The sequence below is a fragment of the Accipiter gentilis genome, chromosome W, assembly GCF_929443795.1.
Source record: "Accipiter gentilis chromosome W, bAccGen1.1, whole genome shotgun sequence".
Lineage (NCBI taxonomy): Eukaryota > Metazoa > Chordata > Aves > Accipitriformes > Accipitridae > Astur > Astur gentilis.
This window is the reverse complement of record NC_064918.1, coordinates 16779966-16807216: the sequence shown is the minus strand read 5'-3', so window position 1 is coordinate 16807216 and position 27251 is coordinate 16779966. Positions and strand designations below refer to the sequence as shown.

Below are 27251 nucleotides of genomic sequence, written 5' to 3'. Positions count from 1 at the left end.
CAGGCAAAGGATCTAAATTAGGACACCCATGTTTGTGTTGATTGTAGCACTGTGTTACTGATGTGATAATAGGTGCTAAAGAGGATGACTTCTGTAATGAATTAGTTGACTGCCTTGCATGCTTCTGTTTCTTTCAGATAGAAAGCTGTTTTTCCTTATATGGGATAAGAATAATAAAACAATTAGTTGGAGGAAGCATGCAAAAGCAAATTGATATATCTGATAGATACTAACTTATTTCCACACTTTTTCTTCATTATTGTAAGAGCTAGTAGGGAATTATCAAGATGTGGATGCAAAGAGGGATTTGCCCATTTATCATCAAAATTTAATTTCCATTTCCCTCCCCCCACCATCAACCCAACTCATAAATTTTTATACTGCAGTATATTGTGAAGGGATTTCTGCTAAACTGTAAATTACAAAATATTTAATGTAAGCCTTAAACTTGAAAGAATACAAGTAACTGCATGTAATATGGTTAAGTCTAATGTTGTACTTGATAGACATTCTAGGGAAAAATAATAAGCATCATAATGTATGCCTTAAGCCACTTCTTTAATAAAAAAAGTGAACAAAAGCAGAAACAAAAGTTGGACCTCTCATATTTTAGAACCTTGTATCCCCCATTTGCCTTATAATGAATACTCAGGGGGAGAGTTATATGCACCTCATGGCCAAATGCAGCTTCTCTGTTGTAAAAGAGAGCATTCCCTTTGTTTCATGGGAGCTGAATCAGCCTACTTTGTCTCTATAAATTTTACACTGTTTATCTGCATGTTGTGGTATTCCAGGTTGAACTGGGATATTGGTGTGGAACAATTATTCTGAAGTAGCTTTCTATGGGTGGCCTTTTCTCCTGTGACTGGAATATCCAAACACTGAACCCTTGGAATATTTATGCCAGAGTAGGTTTCCCAGAATAAATCCAGGTGTAGATAAATCCAGATGAATACCTTTCATATACAGCTGCTCTTCAGCAAATCTTCTTGATCTGTATGCTTTAAGACTGTATAAAGATAATTGGCTCTGTATAAGCTGTGTATTCTTTCCAAGGGGTCATTATCAACCATCTCACATTCAGGTTTTCTCAAGAGCACTGATTTTACTGCTTTTAACTGAGGGGTTTTGCCATATCAAATTTGAACTTTCTATACATGTCTATGCAGCACCCAACTCATTCTAATATCTAAAGTACATCTGGAGAGAAGTCTCTATTGAGATGCAGTTGGCCACCTGAAATTGTGGCATTTAGAATGCTTACATTTCACATTAGAAAAAAATCAAAGCAAGATACATTGTTCTGGGTCATGTCATTCTGAACTGAGGCACTTTCACACATCAGACACTTGAGAGATTTTTGTTTCCATTGACCTGTGTCCACCAGACCTACATCACTAGTCTGTAGGGTCTGTAATCTGGATGCTCAAAATCCCAGAGGGAGGCAAGAGGATATAAGACCAATGTTTTTTAATCTAGTTGTTTCTGAACTTCTCCTTTAATGGAAATTTTAATATTTTATGTTTTCATAGAATAGAATCATAAAATCATTTAGGTTGGAAAAGACGCTTAAGATCATTGAGTCCAACTGTTAAACAAACAATACCAAGTTCACCACTAAACCATGTCCCTAAGTGCCACATCTACATGTCTTTTAAATACCTCCAGGGATGGTGACTCAACTGCTTCCCTGGGCAGCCTGTTCCAATGCTTGACAACCGTTTGGCTGTATTTTCTGTATGCAAATGAGATGATCAGAATTTAGGACTGTATGAGACTAGCCTTCCAAAATGCTTCTGTCCTTATATTGAGCAGGACTATGCATTTAAGTTAGGCTAAGTCTTAACAAAAAAACTGTTCAAGGACATCTTCCTGAATGCCCAGAAAGCTATGGATCCACATTTATTCAGCACTGAACTGGTCAGAAAATATCCAGGTCAAAAGGAGATACGAAATCAGTGATACATGTATATTTCTCATAAGTATGTAAATGATACGAAAAAAGGGAAGGCATTGAATAAAAATGTCAAGTGAAATAGCTGGGAACTGATAAGGGCTAAAGAAACCAGGGATAATGGAGCTAAACATATTGAACACACACTGAAAATTAAGAAAAAGAAAACCAATATAACTCAGAAAATTAACAAGGTATTAGAAGAATCTGCTCTTTATCCAGCACTCCTTCATGTATTTATCAGTAACTTGAAGGAAGATATAAAACTTTTGCTCATAAAACTTGATCTTGAAAGAAAACTGATCAATGCTATAAAATTCATTTTAATGCATCAGTAAGGAACATAATGGGCGTGGAGACAAAGAGCACAGCCTATACCCCTGCATTATGGAAGGACTCGTTCTTAAAAGCTGTAGCTGATGGTGTAGTTCAGAGAATATGCTTTGTTAGAAAAACTAGTTGGAAGTGCCTGTCTTGACCTCTTTAACCTGAAATCACCCCTTTGGTTGTGCCAGCATGGGTGTTTGTCAGGTCACTCTGTAAAGCAGATCAGGGAGAAGATCAAAGCTCAAAACCAAAATAGACTTTTTATTATTTTCTTTAACCCAATCATATCCCTGATTCATTTTATGGCAATGCCTACCAGTTCTCTTGAAAAAAAGTAACAGGAACATGTAAGCACTATAAAAAGCCATCCACTTACTGTGTCCGGTCTAGGACAGGAAAGGGTGGGAAGGCTTCTTGAGCTATTGGGAAGTCTTTGGTTAATAGTGTACCTTTGCAATTATATATTTCATTCCTCCGATTTTTACTTTACATAAACCATTATGTTCAGAGATAAAATCATAGAATCACAGAAACATTTGTGTTGGAAAAGACCCTTAAGATCATCAAGTTCAACCGTACACCTAACAGTACAAAGGCCACCACTAAACCATGTCCTTAAGTGCCACATCTACACATCTTTTAAGTACCTCCAGGGATGGTGACTCGACTGCTTCCCTGGGCAGCCTGTTCCAATGCCTGACAACCCTTTCAGTGAAAACATTTTTCCTAATATCCAATCTAAACCTCCCCTGGCGCAACTTGAGGCCGTTTCCTCTCATCCTATCCCTTGTTACTAGGCAAAAGAGACCAACACCCACCTCACTACAACCTCCTTTCAGGTAGTTGTAGAGAGCAATAAGGTCTCCCCTCAGCCTCCTTTTCTCCAGACTAAACAACCCCAGTTCCCTCAGCCGCTCCTCATAAGACTTGGTCTCTAGACCCTTCACCAGCTTCATTGCTCTTCTTTGGATGCGCTCCAGCACCTCAATGTCTTTCCTGTAGTGAGGGCCCAAAACTGAATACAGTATTCGAGGCGTGGCCTCAACAGTACCGAGTACAAAGGGACAACCACTTCCCTGCTCCTGCTGGCCACACTATTTCTGATACAGGCCAGGATGCTGTTGGCCTTCTTGGCCACCTGGGCACACTGCTGGCTCATATTCAGCTGGCTTTCGACCAACGCCCCCAGGTCTTTTTCACTTTAATTCAGAATGAAGCTAAAAGCTAAATAAGGAGAGCTCCCTGTAGAACAGGAATTCTCAGTATGCATCCAGTTCTGGTTACCAAAACATGAGAAAAGGAGGAAATATATGGCACTATTAATTTCTTTCATTTGTTTTAATCTATTGATTTTCTTTCACATCCCTTAGAGTGGGGTTATTTTCTTTCACATTGCTCCCTTCCCTTTACTGCTCTCCAATAAATCTGCTTTATGCACATACTCTCATTTGGGCAGACTCAGCCTGAAGTAATTCAACTAGAAGTAGAAAACTTTCAGAAAATAATGTAATTTACTAGAAATGATGGAAAGGATTTTCTATTGGAGAAATACAGTAATATTCCACAAATTTTACCTTATCTGAAATGTGCAGCATCTTATGTAACATTATTATTCATGAGTAAATAGAATATCTTCTAGATAGTCTCTCTACAGATGTCTACATATTATCTGTATGAGCAAGCAGTGAGCACTTTCTTGTATCAATTTCTTGCAAACTTTAAACATTAAATGCCTCTTAAATATACTTTGCTTCCTTTTTAGATCTCTATGACCATCTCATTTACTGCTTAGCTGATACTTTTGATAACATAAGGAAAAGAACAGAGCCCTGTGTGGGACCTTCTCTGGTCCATACACCACTTGTAATAATTTGCTGTGGTTTTTTTCCTCATGTGGGAGCAATAGCAATTGGCATTAAAAAATTGCTGAGCATCTATTTTTAAAAACTGTTTATAAAACAGTTACACATCTATTTACTCTAGATGTTAAAAAAAACCCCAAACAATAGTTTTCCCTAAATTTCAAAAAAATATTATTGAAATGACCTTAATATTTTTTTCTCTTTGTTTAGAATGGCTGGGTTTTATTACAAAAAGTTCATGACAATCTCATGTGAATAGGATTGGAGGAGAGAAAGATGTACACTATTAGGTCTAGTGCAATAACACAGTTTTACCTAGGTTTTGCACTACTGCTAATACAGTCAGAGAGATGCTTTGAAGCAATCTCTTTCAAAATCACCAAGCTTAAATATTCTTTGGTATTTGAATGAGGCAAAAAAATAATTCCCATATTCTTCACAGATGACTCATGTACCTTTTCCAGTTGATCTCATATATCATTTTAGTCAGTCCAAGATGCCTTAATCTGTAATAAAATAAGAGAATGTAATTTCTCTTGGATTTCCATAAAATATTTTTGTCCTTTTCCAGTATTTTTAGGCAAAAATACATTAGAGTGTAGTCACTGTATTTGATCTTTTGTGAAAGGGATGAAGTTATCTTGCATTTGAGGGTAGCCTAGCACTTTGACAATAGTACATATAATCAAAAAAAAGGATTATCTAGATTGATATAGATAGGGAGGGATTTACATGACTTGTTTTGAATACCTTTCTACTTAGAAGTGGCATTTTCAAACAGAGTCTACTCAGACTGCTAGTTCAGTTTTACAGAGAGTAATTGAGTAATGGTCAGGAATAAAGACATAACACCAACTGTTTGTCACTCTGCAATAATACCTAATATCCCTATACTTAATAGTAAAAAACCTTTTAAGTTTATCTTTTAGATACAAGTACAAAAGTTCTGCCAAATCTAAACTCAGTTAAATGTTGCTAAAACAATGTTGACAGAAGAATCTTTGTAGGAGTTTTCTATTTATTTTGAGTAGCTTTTTCTAGATGTTCAGAAATAAAGATTATGGTGCATGACAGAAACCTTCAGCAGGACCAAAATATAAATTTAACTCAGCTTTGTGTGAAGAGAAGATGCAAGAGCACACCCTGGAAAGGTATACTCAAAGGCAATGGGTATAAAATGGGCAATTTCTGTATAAAATGATTCTTTAAAATGTAGAGATAATGTAGAGCTCTTGGTTACATGAATAGTAGGATGTTCCGAACCAGTAGGCAAGGAACACATTGTATTACTTTCTCTGCACAGGTCACAGAAGGGCAATACAGGGAGTCACATGTAGTTTTTTCTCACCTGAAAGAACAAAATTGCACTTGGAAACATTTTCCTAAAAGAAAAATGTCTGATTCATTTCTAAATGAAAAATTAATCATAATATAATAAGACTTTTTCTTACAACTAATCAGATCATACTATATTTTGGGCTAAAATCAAAATACAAAACTGATACAATCTCATAGTCCTTAGCATTCAGTCTTATTTTATTACCGAAGCCCTAACTTTACAACTTTCGCTGACATTCAACATCAGGAACTCCAGTGTGTTTTGCATAATCGCAGTACATAATAATCCTTTAAACTGTGGATTACTGTAGGATAAAATCAGCTAGTTCAGTATTATATTTTATGTTGGTTGGGTGGCTGGTTTTTGTGCGGCTTTGGTTAGCCTTCATTACGTAACTACTCACTGTGCTGGTTAAATGTAAAGGCCAATCTGAAATCAAGCAATGCCTTGCTTAGGAGTGAGCCTCAGATACATGTACATCTCTTGTGATTATTTCCTAGTTGTTTTCCACTCATTTTCAGGGTTCCTTAGAGAAGCCTATTCTCCCAAAACAGCTTTGTGAAATATTTTGGTCAATAGCATTGTAAAAGTGTTGTAGTAGTTGTACCTATAAATTATAGTAGCAGTGATGTATTAATTTAGTGGTTCCTTCTGTATGGTAATTCTAGATTATTGAAAAGGAATCTAGCAAAGCAATAAGGCTATTATATGAATTTAAAAAATGAGAAGAGAAATTTGGAAGTTTGTGCAAGTGTACAGATATGATGAATACCATCACATGCTAAGCAAAAATACATAGAGTCTGGATAAAACTGAATATTTATAGCAATTAGCATTCACATTTATTGTAAGATGGAAAATGTGTAAGACAAATCACACGGTGGTACATAGGGAATTACTTGAAAAGTCTATTCTATGTAATTCCTGAGTACCAGTTAAAGGTACCTTGCCATCTACTTTCTCAAATGATAGTCAAGCCTAATCGCTGTACGTTTACCTTGGAATAAAGAATTGTAAAACTGGGAATTCTCATGGCACTCTCCTTTTAGTGTGTTTTACAGTTACAGTTAATTATTTATATTCTCAGATCAGCAATTTGTAAACTGAGAAATATTTTCAGGGATAAATTTGAAACAAAGGGAACTTATGAACCTGGATCATTTGGAGAATACAACAAGCAACCTCCAAATTATAATGTAATCCATATGCTCTGTGAAAGACTAGCAAAAATTAAACTTGTGGTTCTGAAATGTTTTCTGGCCAGTTAAACTATTATTATTGTTGATTGCCATGCACCTTTTATCAAGATGAGGGTGTTGGTCACATGCCAGGAGGCTTGTGTTAGTGTGATGCAAGTGGCCTGGAAGTCAGTGCTGGAGTGCTGCGCTGGTAGGATGTCCACCACGTGTCCACTGCCCAGGGACCCACTGCAACAGAGGGCTGAAGCAGGCAGATAGTTGTGGAGCCATTGCCACCACTGGTCTTCCAAAAAGTCTAGTGAGTCCATGAGGAACAGTTGTCGACTGGTTTCTGTGCCTCTCCAGATCAAGTTTGACTGAAAATATCATGCTGCCTTGCTTACTTTGAATATTGGAATAGAATATTTTCAGTTGGAAGGGACCTACAACGATCATCTACTCCAACTGCCTGACCACTTCAGGGCTGACCAAAAGTTAAAGCATGTTATTAAGGGCATTGTCCAAATGCCTCTTAAACACTGAGAGGCATGGGGCATTGACCACCTCTCTAGGAAGCCTGTTCCAGTGTTTGACCACCCTCTCGGTAAAGAAATGCTTCCGAACGTCAGGTCTGAACCTCCCCCCTGACGCAGCTTTGAACCATTCCCACGCGTCCTGTCCCTGGATCCCAGGGAGAAGAGCTCAGCACCTCCCTCTCCACTTCCCCTCCTCAGGAAGCTGTAGAGAGCAATGAGGTCGCCCCTCAGCCTCCTTTTCTCCAAGCTAGACAAACCCAGAGTCCTCAGCCGCTCCTCATAGGACATGCCTTCCAGCCCTTTCACCAGCTTTGTTGCCCTCCTCTGGATGCATTTAAGGACCTTAACATCCTTCTTAAATTGTGGGGCCCAGCACTGCACACAATACTCAAGGTGAGGCCGCAACAACCCTAAATATGGCGGGATAGTCACCTCCTTTGGCTGGTTATACTGTGTTTGATGCACCCTAGAATGCTGTTTGCCCTCTTGGCTGCCAGGGCACACGGCTGACTCCTATTGAGCCTGCTTCGACCAGCACCCCCAGATCCCTCTCTGCAGGGCTGCTCTCCAGCCACTCCTCTCCCAATCTACACTTGTGTCCAGCGTTACTCTGTCCCAGGTGCAGAATCCAACATTTGTTCTTGTTAAATTTCATGCCGTTGATGATTGCTCAATGCTCCAATTTATCTAGATCCCTCTGCAAGGCCTCTCATCCCTCAAGAGACTCAACAGCACCTCCCAGTTTAGTATCGTCAGCAAATTTGCTAATGGTGCATTCAACTCCTGCATCCAGATCATTGATAAAAATATTGAACAGAACTTCCTCTAGAATTGAGCCCTGAGGAACACCACTGGTGACTGGTTGCCAGCCGGATGTAGCCCCATTCACTACAACCCTTTGAGCCCTGCCGTTCAGCCAGTTCTTCACCCATCACACTGTGTATCTGCTCATCTCACAGTTGGACAACTTGTCCAGAAGGATGCTGTGAGGGACATTGTCAAAAGCCTTCCTAAATTCCAGAAAAAACTATATCCACTTCCTTCCCTTCATCGACTAGGTGGGTGACCTTATTATAGAAGGATATCAAATTAGTTAAACAGGACTTTCCCTTTGTGAACCCATGTTGACTGTGCCTGATGATTGCATTGTTCTTTAAATGCCTTTCAGTAGTACCCAGTATAATCTTCTCCACAATTTTTCCAGGAATTGAGGTTAGACTAACAGGTCTGTAGTTTTCTTGGTCTTCCCTCATGCCCTTCTTGTAAATTGGAATAACATTGGCTAGCTTCCAGTCAGCAGGGACCTCCCCAGACTCCCAAGACCTTTGGTAGATGATTGAGAGGGGTCCTGCTGTAACATCTGCTAGCTCCATCAGTACTCTGGGATGAATCCCATCAGGTCCCATGGACTTATGAACATTCAGCTGATACAGCTAGTCCCTTACAATTCCAGTGTCCACAAATGGAAAGTTACTGTTCCCACAGTCATGGTCCTCCAACTCAGGGGACTGTGCAGCCCAAGATATATTGGTATTATTAAAGACTGAGGCAAAAAAAAAGCACTGAATGCCTCCACTTTTTCTTCATCCCCATTTGTCAGGTGACCATCTTCAACAAGTATCGGTCCAATGTTTTCTTTAGCCCTCCTCTTGCTATTAACATACTTAAAAAAAGTCTTTCTTGTTGCCTGACACAACACTGGCCAGTTTCAATTCTAGTTGAGTTTTGTCCTTTTCTGTCTTCTCCCTGCATGGACGAACCACAGCTCTGTAATCTTCCTGTGAAGCCTGACCTTGCTTCCAGAGATCGTACAATTTCTTTTTCCTTTTGAGCTCCACAAGGAGGTCCCTGTTCAGCCAAGCTGGTCTTCTGCCCCGCCTGCTTGACTTACAACACAGTGGTATTGCCTGCTCCTGTGCTTTTAAAAGGTAGTTCTTAAAAACTGACCAGCGCTCGTGGACCCCTAAGGCCTCAAAAGCAGATTCCCAGGCTACTCTGCAAAGTAGCTCCCTGAATAGCTTAAAATTGGCTCTCTTGAAATCCAGGGTAGCAACCCTGCTGACCTTTTGTCCTGGTTTTGGCTGTGATAGAGTTAATTTTCTTTCTAGTAGCTGGTATAGTGTTATGGTTTGTGTTCAGTATGAGAAGAATGCTGATAACACACTGATGTTTTCAGTTGTTGCTAAGTAGTGTTTATACTAAGTCAAGGATTTTTCAGCTTCTCATGCCCAGCCAGCGAGAAGGCTGGAGGGGCACAAGAAGTTGGGAGGGGACACAGCCAGGGCAGCTGACCCAAAATGGCCAAAGGGGTATTCCATACCATGTGACGTCATGTCTGGTATATAAACTGGGGGGAGTTGGCCTGGGAGGCAGATCGCTGCTTGGGAACTAACTGGGCATCCGTCGGCGAGTGGTGAGCAATTGCATTGGGCATCGCTTGCTTTGTATATTCCAATCCTTTTATTATTATTGTAATTTTATTATTGTTGTTATTATCATTATTAGTTTCTTCCTTTCTGTTCTATTAAACTGTTTTTATCTCAACCCAATGGTTTTACCTTTTTCCTTCTGATTCTCTCCCCCATCCCACTGGATGGGGGGGAGTGCGTGAGAGGCTGCGTGGTGCTTAGTTGCTGGCTCGGGTTAAACCAAAACATTTTTCCTCTTTACACTGAAAATTTTTAACTCAACCATTTCATGATCCAAGACAGCCACCTACCACCACATCTCTATTCACAAACAACATGTCTAGGAGGGCATCTTTCCTAGTTGGCTCACTGAGTACTTGTGACAAGAAATTATCTTCCACAAGCTTCAGGGATTTCCCAGACTTGCTCGACACAGCAGTATGGTATTCCCAGTTGATGTCTGGGAAGTTGAATTCACCTGTAAGGACAAGGGCTATTGATCCAGAGAATTGTCCTAATTGCCTATAGAATAACTCATCAGTGCTATCATCCTGGCTGGGTGATCAATGGTAGACACCCACTATGACACCTGCTTTGTTTTCCACCCCCCTAATCCTCACCCAGAGGCTCTCAAGCACATCATCGCTAACTGTAAGGGCTGTGCAGTCAAACCTCTCCCTTACATACAGTGAAACTCCTCCACCTCGCCTGCCCTGCCTGTCCCTCCTGAACAGCCTATAGCTCTCCATCCCAGCATCCCAGTTTTAATAGAAATATAACATCTGAAGTGTAAGTCTCTTCTTAAAAAAACCCCTGTGAGCCAGTGCACTCATCCATCTCAACATGATTTGAGGAAATATAAAGTTGGCATGTGTACAAATAAATACAAGGTGAAAGATTTCTAGAGTTTAACAAAGCTTGTTGGTTTTACTCCCTTGCTTCTAAAATCTTTCAGACTTTAAGACAGAAAAAATACTATTTAAAAGATTCACTTACAGTGGTGACATTGAATGCATTATCTGATTGAACAACTAAATATGTATAGTGTCAATGAAAAACTCACCCAAATTCAATATAACCTGTGTTTCTAATCAAGAATGACTATAGATTTTATTTTAAAAGAGTGGAGAAACATGCTATTTTGCTATTTTGAAGAATCAATGCTCCTTTGATATTCTTCCTTTGATGAACTTCCTTGCAAGAAGTGATTTTGTTCCTTAACGTAGGCTTGATTCTAAAGGTTGGATCTGAAAAATACTTTAATATATTTTCTTTTTTTTGTCAAGAATTGTATTCTTTACATTTGGGTGGTTGTCCTGGTTTCAGCTGGGATAGAGTTAATTGTCTTCCTAGTAGCTGGTACAGTGCTATGTTTTGAGTTCAGTATGAGAAGAATGTTGATAACACTGATGTTTTCAGTTGGTGCTCAGTAGTGTTTAGTCTAAAGTCAAGGATTTTTCAGCTTCTCATGGCCAGCCAGGGCACAAGAAGTTGGCATAGGACACAGCCAGGACACCTAACCCAAACTGGCCAACGGTGTATTCCATACCATGTGACGTCCCATCTAGTATAGGAGATAGGAAGTGAGGGCAGGCAATCGCCGCTCAGGGACTAGCTGAGTGTCGGTCGGTGGGTGGTGAGCAATTGCCCTGCACATCATTTGTACATTCCAATCCTTTTATTACTACTGTTGTCATTTTATTAGTGTTATCATTATCCTTATTAGTTTCTTCTTTTCTGTTCTATTAAACCGTTCTTATCTCAACCCACGAGTTTTACTTCTTTTTCCCGGTTTTGTCCCCCATCCCACTGGGTGAGGGGGGAGTGAGTGAGCGGCTGGGTGGTGCTTAGTTGCTGGCTGGGGTTAAACCACAACATACTCCGTGCTTTTGAAATTTTATTCTGAACTTCATAAAAGCTTTGTAACAGCTTTGTAAGCTGTATTTCCTTAAAAATTATTATTAAAATAATCATTTGGAATGGAATATTATTTTGGATTGGATTCATGCATTACGAACTTTCTTTAGTCTTCTGGGTTCAGTTAAGGGAGCACATTGACCAGATAAAAGGTTGAGTCAGAGCAGGCTGATTCATAGGCAAAAGAATAGAAAAAGTATTTTTCCCATAAGCTTTAATTTATTATCTTGTGACTTTTATATACAACTGTAGGAATTTCTGGTTGTATCTCTGATTAGGTACAGATACACAGAACAAAGAGCAGTACTAAGCAGTGTACAGGGAAGCCTCCCCTATGAAATTCTGTGCATATCTTCTTATGTGAACCATCATATTGAATTCAATAGGCCTATTCATGTGAACAGAACTCAAATATATGTGAAAGACCAGGCTGTGTGCATAAGCCAAATATTTGCACAATTATTGCTGTTTATGAATTACCACACTGATTCCACAAAGAAAATTATTCATCCTTACCACAATACGGTGATCACAGGAAGATATTCTTGCTGCTTGTTTTTAATAGGGGATTATTTAATTTCCTCTGCATCAAGAAAAATAATCAGAAGAAAGATCTGTTTCACTACTGTGTTTTTGTTTGTTGGCTAGTGTCAAAGACATAGCACCAAAACATGAATAAACTGTTATGACAGCAAAGTCACTGCACAACTCTGGGCAAAGTAAATATATAATATTTAGTCATTGCTCCTCCAGTCAAACCTCTTTTCCTGTGAAATGCAATGCCAAACACTTTCTAAAATTTTTCTGCCCATATTGATCTCGAAAGTATATGCTGAATCATTTGCACCATCTGTTATCTGTACACATATCAGCATGGAGAAATGTTGAGAAGATTCTGAAGATATCTTTATTCCACTGAGCTTACCAATTCATTTTTTTTCCTTAAATCATATGTACTTACACACTTCCTAAAATATACTCTTCTTCCTTGTGCTTCTTAAGATTTTTTGAATAACAGCAGAATTTTTAGTCTTCCAAGTCTGATCTCACTTTGCCTTTGTTTACTAGTTTTAGAAAACAAGAGATTCTTAGTAATAATAGCTGTGATAAGAAGTAGAGGTTTTGCATGATAGTACATTCACCATTGCATGAGTTTTGAAACAATAAACATTGCACAACTTTCCCATTGGCCAACTTGGTTATTCACTGTGGTATTCAAACAACATTTTTTAAAGTTGAAGTGCTGAGATGATAGTATTTTGCTGTAATTTGCTGTTTGAGATTTTAACTAATGTGTCATTCTAAGGAACTGTATGAAGCCAGAGGCAGTAAATTATGCAACTGACTGATGGACAAGTATGTAAGCTGTATATCCATATCAAAATGTATATATGGATTACTGTTGAAATGATAGATTTCTTATAGGGGCCCAATTCTAGTCTGATGTCAGTGTTATATGCATATAACTTAGTTGGCACAGGGAAATTACTGCTAATGGATATAACTTGTATTCTGAAATATGAAAGCAGAGCCAGAATTTGAAGACATGTAGATGCCAAATCTAGAGCATGAGAAACTTTTGATGTCAATAAAACTTTTATGGAAATTTAAGTGTAACTGTTGGGAAGATTTGGTTATTGAACTTAGATGATGCAGGTTTTGGTAAGGAACATATCTTTTTTCTAATTCTGTTTGACATATCTATTAGAAGTGTCATAAACATGCAATATAGTCTTTTATTAGCATGCCTTTTTGATTAGTTAAATTATATTTTAAATATGGCTTGCAGATAAATATATACAAATAACTTATATTATGGCTATATAAGACACAAATACAGTTTAATCAAATTCCCCTTGGAAAAGACTGTAATTTTTACAGTAACTTCGACCAGCAGTGGCTCACATCCTCCAGATTTTAGGCGGATGTTTCCTTGGGGCACCACTGCATTATACTATGTGCTACCAAACCAGCAAGGAGGCTTTGTGCTTTCTTCCACCTGTGAACCCCCACCCTGAACTTTACATTTGTTTTGTGTGATAACTTTCTGTGACAATGCTAAAACCAGAAGGCTTATGGACTGTCTTCGTGCCTCCACGCTCATAAATTAAAAGTGCCCACTTTTAATGGGCAATGGGGAAGGAGTGGGATATGAGCTACCTAGTGTGTCCATAGTATTAGTCTTGTTTGGGTTTCAGCACAGGACAGACTCATGTAGGCAGCCTAGAAGGAATGGATCCTCACCCACACCAGCTTCCAAATAGAACTGGTATTGCTGGGAGAGTGCTATGTGGCCAGTGCCACGTCAGGGGCGTTTCTAAGAGTATACCCATGTGAACCAAGTTCTACAGTTTGGAAATGCTTTCCAATACTTTTTAATTTACTAGTATAGACACAGACCATCTATACCCTGTCAAGATTTGTATCCATCTTCCCTCCTTCAGATATCACTTCCTTTCAGGAGAATCCAAAGTCTATGGTGGGCATGAATGGATCTATGTGATGGATTACAAGGCAAGTTCTTCAGGGTAGGGGCAGGCTACTCCCCCACTATTACTGCAGTTTTGAAAGGGAGAATCAGGAGTGTGAGTTCAAGATCCTTGTAGAAACCATTTCACTTTATTCCCAAGTCAATCCTTGCTCCATGATTGTAAAGCATGCCCTTGCAAACTGAGAGGACCATTTCTGTGACACACGCAGCAACTGTGATGTGAAAGGAAAAAGGAACTGAGTAAAAAATTTGGAAACCACTACTGTCTGTGCAATAGTCTGCTTGTTACAAGATTTCTAAATCAATTTATATCTCAGTGCGAGGGTATGGTTGAGGGAAGATAAGCTGTGCCTGAGGGAATGACTACAATATGGAAGTGGAATTGATTTGTCTGATGACAACAAAATCTCCTGGTGAAAACCTCCATAGATTCCAGTAAAATAGAAACCCTTTCCTAATCCACTGAGAAAAATAATTTGCCTTTTATTGTTGTCCCTTAGAAGGTGCCATGTGACATTTCTGTGATTTATTTCTTATGAACTGAAAAGTTAATATTACAAAAAGATATTTGTAACAGTTTTGTGTGAAATTATGAGACAAAGGATAGCATCCTGCAGTGAAGGAAGAGGCTTGGAAACAGACCTTTAAAAATCAGAAGTGCCCTGTGATGAATGTATTCTTTAGGATAACTGCTAAGTTAATGTATATACTTAGAAAACTAATTGCAAATGATCAGTGATCATTGTTTTCACAAATGTGAAGATTTCCTAATGTCATCAAGCTAGATTATGTAATCAGTCTTTGGATAAACAGCTTTCGTATTTCTCATGATTACAGTCTTTAATAGTTTTTCCAAATAATCTAATTTTATTTAAAACATTTTAAACCGATTACTGCTAATCTGGAACCAGTGATCAACCCATTGTCAACTAAGAAATTAAATGCCCTTTTTTACTGATTGGTAGGAGATTTTTTCATCTCATAGAGGTTTGGAGGCTTTTTAAATCTACACATTAAAAACAGAATATGACCATTTAGGGAAACAATTAACATTTATTTATAGAAATATTAATATTTAGCAATTATATTAAAGAAAAGCTGTCTATGTAAACAGAGGACTTTATTTCATAGGATGGGCTTTTATTAACTCAGGAATATTATACGTGAATGTGTTATGTAAAAATTGCCTTACGATGAAAGTGCAAAAATGCTTCTTAAAAAAAAAAAAAAAATCCTCTGTAGGCTAGTAGCAGAGGAATTGCCACTCCTCACTTTTGTACAGCAAAAAGCAGCACAGCAGAATTGGGTTGTGGAAAATTCCAACCTCTCACGTTGAAACAAAGTTAGGGTTGCTCCTGCCAAACCCTTAGGTTATACAACACAAGTAGAAAAATAATTAAATAATAATTATGATTTCATATAGTAACATTGGTAGTAGCATACATTATTTATAGAATTTGACATTAGAACCATTGTTCTTTTTAAGTGGTTTCTATATTTGGGATAAAACAGTGAACAACACAAGTAACTGTCCTGAAAGTTGTACTCTCCACAATGGCATTTGTTCAGCACCATCTTAAAAAAAATCCCCATAGAAACTAAAAAGACCAATGTTTGCAACTGATTATTAAGATAAAAAAAACAAACACAAACAAACAAATAAAAAAGCATTGGCAAGTATTTTCAGCAACAAAATCCTCAGACAAATCCAAGTTGAATTTAAATGTTTTGTCAGGCCTTTTCACCAGGTCTTTTTCTCCTTCTGCTAAACCCTTTCTACCCATCTGAGGACCAGCTCCTCAGGACCATCCATTCACAAATGTCTGAAATGTGCCTAGCCTGTAACAAGGTCTATGACAAGCTAAATAGTAATATCTAATGCCGCTTATATAATGAAATGGCCATTTGAGATGGCCTTGACCTCCAGTTGGGTTTCAGATGTAATCATGACCGTTTGAGGTATTGGATCATACTTGGCATATATATGGGTAGATATATGGTTAAATATATAATTTTTTATTTTATACATTTTTAGTTATTTCTCTTCTGTCATTACAGCTCACTTATTCCCTTGTTGTACTACTTCTCAATTAATATTTAGTTCAGTTTTCACTCACCCTGTTACATTTTGTATTTTGTTTCTTCTTGCTTCTCCTCACTTCCGTTTTCTTATTCTTTCTTAAAGACAGTGGTATTTTACTTAAAATTGTAATTCACAGACTTGGAAAGGATCTCAGTCAAGAAATAAAATCAACCAGCTTTTGGATTAACTCAAACACTTTGATGTAAAAATATCATTTATTGAAAGAATTTTAATTGAGGTTTATCACAGTGAGGATATGATAGAAAAGGTTCATAGACAAGATCAAGATCAGCTTTTATTTAATATTTATAATAGTTATGCTAAAAAGTACAGTTTAGGAGTGAGATCCACTGTATGGAGTCTTGTGAGAACTGAGGTTTTGATCTGACAACCTCTTGAATACTATGACTTTAGTAATGCTACTTGTAGCCTTAAAGTTCAGATATTTTTTTTCCAGCAAGTAGTTTATTGTTTTCCCCCATGTAGTCTATATAAAGCTGCAACTGCCAAAGAATTTGGTATGGTTCTCTAACAATTTCCTTATTAATTATTTCCACCCAAAGGAGATTGATACCAGCTGGAAGGAAAGTCCTTCAAAATACACCGAACCCTGATTGATATAAGTTGCTTTCCTGAGAGACAGGGAACTTGGATTAAAATACTGCACTGACCCAGATGGCAAGGAGTTTCTGTGCTCCAGATGGATATTTGAATCCTGAACTGGAGATTTTTGAGGGAAGCTTCTTAATTTCTTTCATTTTCTGAGTATTTTTTTAAAGCCCCAAAACAAAAGGAAGCTTATATCCTTATTACTCAGTGAAACCCACCTGATTACCAGCAGTGTAATTTTAATCGAAGATAATTCTTTTTTTTAGTACAGACATTGAAAATCTATTCCTTAGCAGTATCTACAACACAGAAGTTTCATTTGTAAAGACAGAAACAGCTCACAAATATGAAAAGCTTTAACTTAGAAAGTGAAACAAGTGTAAATACAGAGGAACCATTAATTTGTAAATTATTATATTAGTGAATAAATAGTAACTTTGTCATCTGCAATCCAAGAATTGTTAGCTTATTTTCTGTTACCAGTTATTTTAGCTGATAGGGTCTAGAAAAAAAGCATTTGAATAGATGAAAAGCACAAGAGTAGTTTTTAATCTTGGCATTTAAAAGGCAAGAGAGCAAGCCTGAAGCTCTTTGAGGAAAAAGAGCATTTGAGCAAAGCTTGTATGGATGGAAGAGGGACACAAACATTGATATTTCATATGTAAATTTTATATATAAATGCTACTGCTCATTTGGAGATTTGTTTATGTTAACAGGTTTATTATTTTTGGTCTTGTATATTAGACACTTTACTGGATAACTGTTTAATCTTGCTAATGTCATACCAGTTCTTTCTTCTTCACTACTTCATTTCTGAAATTATTCTCAGTTCTTTGTTGCAAATACTGTGTTTCCTCATGTATGCTGTGTGCCTCCAAGCACAATTTGTTTTCCTGGGCACTGGATGATCAAGAACTATAAAACTGTTCTCGTTTCATTCCTTTGACAAGGAAAATAGAAAAATCTGACAAGGACTCCCAGGGCTTTTTGGAATGTGTTAAAGTGTCTGCTTTTCTCTGGGAACAACCCCTTTGACTCTCTCTATGTAAAGCTAAAGGGAGGATGCTGACAACACCTTTGCAATTTTAAAAGCTTGTGAGTGAGCTGTTGGGTCCTTCCAATCTCCCAGAGAGAATGGGAAGGGGTAGCTACATATCAGATATGCAGGACCCAGATATTCACCTTTTATTTTGAGCTGTGTTTCACAGATAGTGGCTATGAACATGGGTTTGCTATAATTGCAGAATAAACAGACTTCTTTTGAATTGAGATGCTTCTGGTAGAAACAATATTACAAGAAAAACAGGACAAGCATACGTTACAACAAATAATACTTTTTCTCTCCTTGGGAAGTGAAACAGCTGATAAGATGAAATGTGGTTGTGTGTTAAAATGGACAACTGAAAAGAAAGAAATGGGGCCATAGGAGTATGTTCATGCATATTAAAACAAAATACTACCTTCTTGCGCTTGATAAGTCTGCATGCTCAGTTCTTTCTAATCCATCTGCCATGGACTGTAAAATAAAATTGACTTTTAGTCTCCTTGTAATTAGCTTAACACCCACGTTTAAGAAAACAATCATGTATTAAAAATAGTCAATTTTATTTCATCTCACTGTGCTAAGTACTATCTGGCAGAATCTCTGACACTTTATGTAACATTTAATTTAGAAGGAATATCTCTTCTCATGCACAGAGGATACATTACTAGACTGCTCTTTCAGAGCCAGTAATCTATGATCCCACTATACAGGTACAAATGTATTTTTCCCTTCAGTTGCTTGCTGGCTCAGTCACTTGTCTCTTTTCTTGCAGAATGATTCCTGGGGAAAGCAGTACTCATATGCACTCTTCAAAGCTATGAGCCATATGCTCTGCATTGGCTATGGAGCCCGTGCGCCTGTCAGCATGTCTGACCTCTGGATAACCATGTTGAGTATGATTGTGGGGGCTACTTGTTATGCCATGTTTGTTGGTCACGCCACTGCCCTCATTCAGTCTCTGGATTCCTCACGGCGACAATATCAAGAAAAGGTAACTAATTTTAATGTAAATTCTTAAGTTTTGAAATAGATTAATGAGATGTTTTAAAAGTGGAAAAGGCCTTACAAGTTTACATGAAATAATCTAGTAGCATCTGAATCCTGCAGCAAATTTCATTGAATTCAGAACATGCCATGGGCTAAATATATTCCTACATGAACCCACATTCCTTAGAATGCACGTGGTTCTGTGTCACATGCATTGAATGAAATATTGGATGTGAAACTTGCTTTAAACTCCGTAAAATCTGTCAAAACTCCATCCTCTGGATCAGACTGTGCTTTATACCCCTGTGCTATACTCTGTAGGTACTTGATCTAGGTAGCTTGAATGAGGGCCTTGAGCTCAGTACCTTGGTGTCATGGTTTCAGCCCAGCCGGTAACAAAGGACCACGCAGCCGCTCGCTCACTCCTCCGCCCCCCTCCGGTGGGATGGGGACGAGACGGAGGAGAGAAAAGAAAAAGAAACTGGAACCTCGAGGGTTGAGATAAAGGCAGTTTACTGGGACAAACACAAAAAGATTACTACAACAACAACGGCACTAATGAAAAAAAAAGTATACAAAAAGAGTGATGCACAGTGCAACTGCTCACCACCCGGGACCCGACGCTCCGCCACTTCCCCCACCGAAAACAGAGACCACCCCCCGGCCTGCTCCCCATTTATATACTGGGCAGGATGTCACATGGTATGGAATAGCTCCTTGGCTAGTTCAGGTCAGCTGCCCCGGCTATGCCCCCACCTCCCAGGTTCCTGTAAAAATTAACTCTATCCCAGCTGAACCCAGGACATTATCCACCCCCATCCCTCTAATGTGTCCATCGATTTTGGGGCTCTATCTGTTGTAACAGTTCTTCCGGATAAGAGAGAGATGGTGTGAGATGTTGGGTTGTTGTACGCTGCCTCTGGAACTTGTGGCTAGTACATTTGGTGTAACTCATGCCCCTGGTCTGCAGGTCGAAGATGTTGATCTTGAGGAAATTGGTGGGTGCCAGTTCAAGTTCTATCGCTGTTGTACTTGGCTCAGTTTCAAAAGTCCATCCTGTAGTCATTTGCATAATTCTCACAATAATACCCTTGATATGGCATATAGACACTATAGGTACAATGACATGCATTGGCAGGTTATTTAGCAGTTAAATATCATACAGCCCAATTCACTGGCTATTCTCTCCCAAAACCAAATCTCCCTGAGGTACACATCGAACTTCCCCACCCTTCTGCATCACCCACCAGGTGTACCCAGGTCCTTGAGCAAAAACAACCCCTTGAATGGGTTTGCTTCTGCTTGAGGGAGGACTAACCCAGACTGTCTTTCCTAACATACTCCTCATGCGCACTACAGGGACTTTATCCCCTTCTACAGTATGTGGAACTCTTGGTTGGGCGGGGCCAGCCCGATTGGCGGATCCTCTAGTATTAACTAACCAGGTGGCTTTTGTTAAATGTGTATCCCAATGCTTGAAAGTTCCACCCCCCATCGCTCTCAATGTAGTTTTCAGCAGTCCATTGTATCGTTTGATTTTTCCGGAGGCCGATGCGTGATAAGGGATGTGATACACCCACTTAATGCCATGTTCTTTGGCCCAGGTGTCTACGAGGTTGTTTCAGAAGTGAGTCCCGTTGTCCGACTCGATTCTTTCTGGGGTGCCGTGTTGCCATAAAATTTTCTCTTCAAGGCCCAGGATAGTGTTCTGGGCAGTGGCATGGGACACAGGGTATGTTTCCAGCCACCCAGTGGTTGCTTCCACCATTGTAAGCACATGGCACTTGCCTTGGCGTGTTCGTGGGAGTGTGATATAGTCAATCTGCCAGGCGTCCCACTGTTTATATTTCAGCCATTGCCCTCCATGCGACAGGGGTTTTTGCCACTTGGCTTGCTTAATTGCAGCACATGTTTCACATTCATGGATGACCTGTGCGATAGTGTCCATGGTCAAGTCCACCCGTCGATCTCGAGCCCATCTATATGTTGCATCTCTTCCCTGATGGCCTGAGGTATCGTGGGCCCACTGAGCCATAAATAGCTCACCCCTATGTTGCCAGTCCAGGTCCACCTGAGACACTTCAATCTTGGCGGCCTGATCTGCCTGTTCATTGTTTTGATGTCCTTCAGTGCCCTGACTCTTGGGTACATGAGCATCTACGTGACGTACTTTTATCACTAGCTTCTCTATCCAAACAGCGACATCTTGCCACAGTGCAGCAGCCCAGATGGGTTTACCTCTGCGCTGCCAGTTGCCCTTCTTCCATTGCTGTAGCCACCCCCATAGGGCATTTGCCACCATCCATGAGTCAGTATATAGAGCACTGGCCACTTCTCTCTTTCAGCAATGTCTAACGCTAGCTGGATGGCTTTCACTTCTCCAAACTGACTCGATTCACCTTCTCCTTCAGCAGTTTCTGCGACTAGTCATGTAGGACTCCATACAGCAGCCTTCCACCTTCGATGTTTTCCCACAATGCGACAGGACCCATCAGTGAACAGGGCATATTGCCTCTCATTTTCTGGCAGTTTATTATACAGTGGGGCCTCTTCAGCCCGTGTCACCTCCTCCTCTGGCGCCATTCCAAAATCTTTGCCTTCTGGCCAGTCCATGATCACTTCTAACATTCCTGGGCGACTGGGGTTTCCTATGCGAGCCCATTGTGTGATCAGTGCGATCCACTTACTCCACGTGGCGTCAGTCACGTGATGTGTAGAGGAGACCCTCCCTTTGAACATCCAGCCCAGCACTGGCAGTCGGGGTGCTAAGAGGAGCTGTGTTTCAGTACCAACCACTTCTGAGGCGGCTCAAACTCCTTCATATGCTGCCAATATCTCTTTTTCAGTTGGAGTATAGCGAGCCTTGGATCCTTGATATCCCCGACTCCAAAACCCCAGAGGTCGGCCACGGGACTCCCCAGGTGGTTTCTGCCAAAGGCTCCAGGTAGGGCCATTCTCCCCAGCTGCAGTGTAGAGCATATTTTTAATATCTTGTCCTGTCCGCACTGGCCCAAGAGCTACTGCGTGAACAATCTCCTGCTTAATCTGTTCAAAGGCTTGTCGTTGCTCAGGCCCCCATTTAAAAAGGTTCTTCTTCCGAGTAACTTGGTAGAGAGGGCTTACAATTAGACTGTAATTTGGAATATGCATTCTCCAAAAACCCACAACACCTAAGAAAGCCTGTGTTGCCTTTTTATTAGTCGGTGAGGACATAGCTGCTATTTTGTTGATGACGTCCACAGGGTTCTGACGACGCCCGTCTTGCCATTTTACTCCTAAGAACTGGATCTCCTGCGCAGGTCCCTAGACCTTACTTTCTTTTATGGCAAAACCAGCCTTCAAAAGGATTTGGATTATTTTCTTCCCTTTCTCAAAGACTTCTTCTGCCGTGTTGCCCCATACGATGATGTCATCAATATATTGCAGATGCTCTGGAGCTTCACCTTTTTCTAGTGCAGCCTGGATCAGTCCATGACAAATGGTGGGGCTGTGTTTCCACCCCTGGGGCAGTCGATTCCAGGTGTACTGGACGCCCCTCCAAGTGAAAGCAAACTGAGGCCTGCACTCCGCTGCCAAAGGAATGGAGAAAAATGCATTAGCAATGTCAATTGTGGCATACCACTTCGCTTCCTTTGATTCTAGTTCATATTGAAGCTCTAACATATCTGGCACAGCAGCGCTTTGTGGTGGCGTAACTTCATTCAGCCCACGATAATGTACTGTTAGTCTCCATTCCCCATTAGATTTCTGCACGGGCCATATGGGACTATTAAAGGGTGAGTGAGTCTTGCTGATCACTCCTTGGCTCTCCAATTGGCAAATCAGCTTATGGATTGGGATCAGGGAGTCTCGGTTGGTGCGATATTGCCATCGGTGCACCGTCGTGGTAGCAATTGGCACCTGTTGTTCTTCAACCTTCAGCAACCCCACAACCGAAGGGTCTTGGGAGAGACCCGGCAGGGTAGACAGCTGTTCGATCTCCTCCGTCTCCAATGCAGCTATACCAAAGGCCCAACGGTACCCTTTTGGGTCCTTGAAATACCCCCTCCTGAGATAATCTATACCAAGGATGCACGGGGCCTCTGGGCCAGTCGCAATGGGGTGTTTATGCCACTCATTCCCGGTTAGACTCATTTCAGCTTCCAATACGGTTAGCTCTTGGGATCCCCCTGTCACACCAGAGATACAGATGGGTTCTGCCCCTTTATAACTAGATGGCATTAGGGTACATTGTGCACCAGTGTCCACTAGAGCCTTATATTCCTGTGGGTCTGATGTGCCAGGCCATCGAATCCACACTGTCCAGTAGACTCGGTTGTCCCTCTCCTCCACCTGGCTGGAGGCAGGGCCCCTCTAATCCTGGTTTGAATATCCGTTACTCACTTTCTGCACACGTGAATCAGAAGTCCCTTCAAGGGGATCAGAAATGAGATCAGCCCATCTACTGCGTCTGGGGCACTGCTCACGGGAAACTGGAGCAGCAGTTTTCCAAGAAGAATTCTCTTTTCTGGTTGCTTTTTCTCGCAACTCCTGTACCCGTGCATCCAAGACTGAAGTGGGTTTTCCATCCCACTTCCTCATGTCCTCTCCATGGTCACGCAGGTAAAACCACAGGTTAGCCCGTCGAGTGTACTTTCTCTCTCCTCTCTCTTGGTCAGAGGAACGCTTACTCCCAATAACTGCGATGCGGGCCTGTACAGGTGAGGAGGAGGACAGATCCACTTTGAATTGCTGGAACTCCCGGGACAACTCCTCTACAGCTGAGACACAGGCCCATAGGGAGGAAGAGAGACTTCCTTCGTATTGCCGGAGTTGGACAGCCAATTCATCCACCGTTTGTCCATAGCCTTCTCTCCAGGACATTACTGCCAATGAGTTGGCATAGGTTGGTGGTGCACTTCGTAGAAACTTCTGCCACATGGGTTGTGTGCATTGGACTTCATCTGGATCTGTGGGTGACTGCGCATTTTCTGGATCATTATAAATCACCTCCAGCACGGCTAATTCTCTCAGGTACTGGATACCTCTCTCCATGGTGGTCCACTTGCCTTGGTGACATGTAACTTCATCCCTGAAGGGGTATCTTTCCTTTACACCTAACAGAAGTCGCCTCCAGAGCCTGAGGACTTGTGTTTTTCTCCCAATTGCCTTGTCTATGCCCCCTTCCCTAGACAGAGATCCCAACTGTTTGGCTTCCTTACCCTCTAATTCCACACTACTAGCCCCACTATCCCAGCATCGGAGCAGCCAGGTAACAATGTGCTCACCTGGGTGGCAGCTAAAATATTTTCACATGTCACACAACTCACTCAGGGATAGACATCGTGTGATTATTTCAGGTTCTGCCTCTTCCTCCTGTTCTCGCGATGACCCTGGTTCATCTAAATCTCTCGCTAAGTGAACTGATTTCTTTGTGTGTTTCTTTTTCTGTACAGGGGCGACTGATACTGGCACAGGCTGGTTCTCTGGTTTAGCTGCAGTGTCTGTCACCGGGGTAGGGGTAGTCACTGTACCTGTTGTCATGGTAGGGGCAGCCACGGTGTCTGTTGTCAGGGTTTGGGTAGCCACGGTGCATGTTGTCCTGTTTTCCATCTTTTCTCCCTCAGGGTGCTGCCTAGTATCAAGCAGTGTTTGGTAGATACTGGCCAGGGCCCAGCACAATGTAGTGAGTTGTGTGTCTCTGGGATAGCCACAGCATTTTTCTTTTAAATATTCTACCACTTCATGAGGGTTCTGTAGTTGTTCGGGAGTGAACTTCCAAGTCACTGGCGGTGAGAAGTTCTCTAGATACCTGCCCATATCCTCCCACATGGCATGCCACCCATGAGTATCCAGCTTTGGGGGAGATCTCTGAGTGGTACTCTTAAAGAGCCTTTTTGTAACCCTAAAGAAGACCTGAAACATATTCAGGAGGCATAGCACTAACAGCACACTGGCTTGCGCATCCCAAGGATATTCAAAATTCTCAAAAGCTGTTGTAATTAGTCGGAAGGAGAAAAGGGAGGTGAATGGACCGGGGGAGGTATCCCCCCCTAATTTCCCCATGGATTGGGTGTAATTACCAATAAAATCCGACAGAAGGTGCCCAAAGTATGGAAATGTTATCACTGCCTCATACAGATACCAGCTTAACCTCATGACCAGTGATGTAATCATTTCATAAGTCGACATTGCCCAGTACAGCAAAATGATAATCCCAATCACTCTCCCAGAGATGAGATACGCAACTACAGGCAATACATAGAGCATATAAGAGCTTACAAAACGCCACCGTGTAAACAAATGAAACAACATTGTGACTAACATCTATTTATCTAAGAAATGCGTTTGGCAAATTTGTTTCAACACGCTCTGGCCAGATCTGTCGTTATCTCAACCCTTCTGCCCCACGTTGGGCGTGAAAAAGGACTGTTGTGGTTTCAGCCCAGCTGGTAAGAAAGGACCACGCAGCCGCTCACTCACTCCTCCGCCCCCCTCCGGTGGGATGGGGGCGAGACGGAGGAGAGAAAAGAAAAAGAAACTGGAACCTCGAGGGTTGAGATAAAGGCAGTTTACTGGGACAAACACAAAGAGATCACAACAACAACAACGGCACTAATGAAAAAGTATACAAAAAGAGTGATGCACAGTGCAACTGCTCACCACCCGGGACCCGACGCTCCGCCACTTCCCCCACCGAAAACAGAGACTACCTTCCGGCCCGCTCCCCACTTATATGCTGAGCATGATGTCACATGGTATGGAATAGCTCCTTGGCTAGTCCAGGTCAGCTGCCCCGGCTATGCCCCCACCTCCCAGGTTCCTGTAAAAATTAACTTTATCCTAGCTGAACCCAGGACACTTGTGTATGTCTATACAAATTCCTTTGGACTGCAATTTAGGGAAAAACTTGAACATTTTAAAAGAATGGCCTTTAAATGAGGTCCAAACCCAATTAGTTTTGTTTGGAACTACCTCAGAGAAGTGCTCAGAAGAGGTCTTTCTTTCCTTTATAATGTGTCCTGGTTTCAGCTGAGATAGTTTACTGTCTTCCTAGTAGCTGGTACGGTGCTATGTTTTGAGTTCAGTATGAGAAGAATGTTGATAACACTGATGTGTTCAGTTGTTGCTCAGTAGTGTTTAGTCTAAAGTACAAGGATTTTTCAGCTTCTGATGCCCAGACAGAAAGAAGGCTGGAGGGGCATAAGAAGTTTGGAGGGGACACAGCCAGGGCAGCTGACCCAAAATGGCCACAGGGGTATTCCATACCATGTGATGTCATGGCTAGTATATAGCCTGGGGGGTGTTGGCCGGGGGGAGGCACATTGCTGCTCTGGAACTAACTGGGCATCAGTCGGCAAGTGGTAAGCAATTGCATTGTGCATCACTTTTTTTGTATATTCCAATCCTTTTATTATTATTATTGTCAATTTATTGGTGTTATCATTATCATTATTAGTTTCTTCCTTTCTTTTCTATTAGACTGTTCTTATATCAACCCATGAGTTTTACCTTTTTTTTTCCTGATTCTCTCCCCCATCGCACTGGGTGGGTGGGGATTGAGTGAGCGGCTGCGTGGTGCTTAATTGCTGCCTGGGTTATACCATGACATATGGCCTCTTCAGTTCCCCATTTGCTATAATAACTGATTTTGTCTTCTTTTAAGCACCTCAATAACTCTGCATATCCTTATTGTCCCTTGCTCTGGTTTATTCTGATCCTTTCTTCCTTACGCCACCATTCCTTGCCTCATCACCTGGATTCACAGCTTCACCTATACTTGCCTCTGCCTTTTATTGCACAACTGACTATTATTTAGTGCATCTTTATGCTCATTTCAGAAAGTTCCCACCATGTACCTATTTATGCTTTTTAAATTACAACCTATAAGGGATCTAATAAGAAATTGAATCAACTTTTTCTTCCTGTTTCATAAAGAACTCTCTTCCACTAAATTCTCTCTACATTTCTAACCTTTGGCCACCATTCCTTCTGTCCTTGGAGAGGACCTAACAGGTCACGGAGGATAGTGTAAACAATACCATTATGTCGTGGTTTAACCCCAGCCAGCAACTAAGCACCATGCAGCTGCTCACTCACTTCCCCCCACCCAGTGGGATGGAGGAGAGAATTGAGAAAAAAAAAGTAAAACTCGTGGGTTGAGATAAGAACAGTTTAATAGAACAGAAAGGAAGAAACTAGTAATGATAATAATAACAATAATTGTTACGGATGCACGCACAACCAAATCCAACAGGTGTTAAAGCTCAGATTTATCCTTCAGTAAAAAGTTAGTTAGACCTCCAATAACATTTTATAAACTACGGGCTCAATGATGTAAGGGGAATTAGTACTACACAGCAGATGTAAGAATACTTAAAAGTGATGACTCAAAATGCGCATATCACTCACCTAAAAGATAAGGGCTCTCTCCTTTGAGGAATTACCTCGGGTGGGGTGCCCCGACCCAAGGCGGAGTCCCCAACTGCAGACCCGCTGCACCGAGGAAGACTGATTCCAACATGTCCTCTGGTGG

General features: G+C 40.9%; 2 protein-coding genes across 2 annotated transcripts in view; one reads left to right on the top strand and one right to left on the bottom strand.

Annotated features, from left to right (window-relative positions):
• Nucleotides 1-27251, top strand: part of LOC126035250 (potassium/sodium hyperpolarization-activated cyclic nucleotide-gated channel 1-like) — a 244264-nt gene that overhangs the window by 125297 nt on the left and 91716 nt on the right. Inside the window, exon 4 of the mRNA XM_049793579.1 lies at nucleotides 18522-18740. Coding sequence (XP_049649536.1) covers nucleotides 18522-18740 — 219 coding nt within the window. The remainder of the gene's footprint in view (nucleotides 1-18521; nucleotides 18741-27251) is intronic.
• The window catches only part of LOC126035329 (endogenous retrovirus group K member 5 Gag polyprotein-like), a 203996-nt gene that overhangs the window by 160843 nt on the left and 15902 nt on the right, over nucleotides 1-27251 (bottom strand). The window lies entirely within an intron of this gene.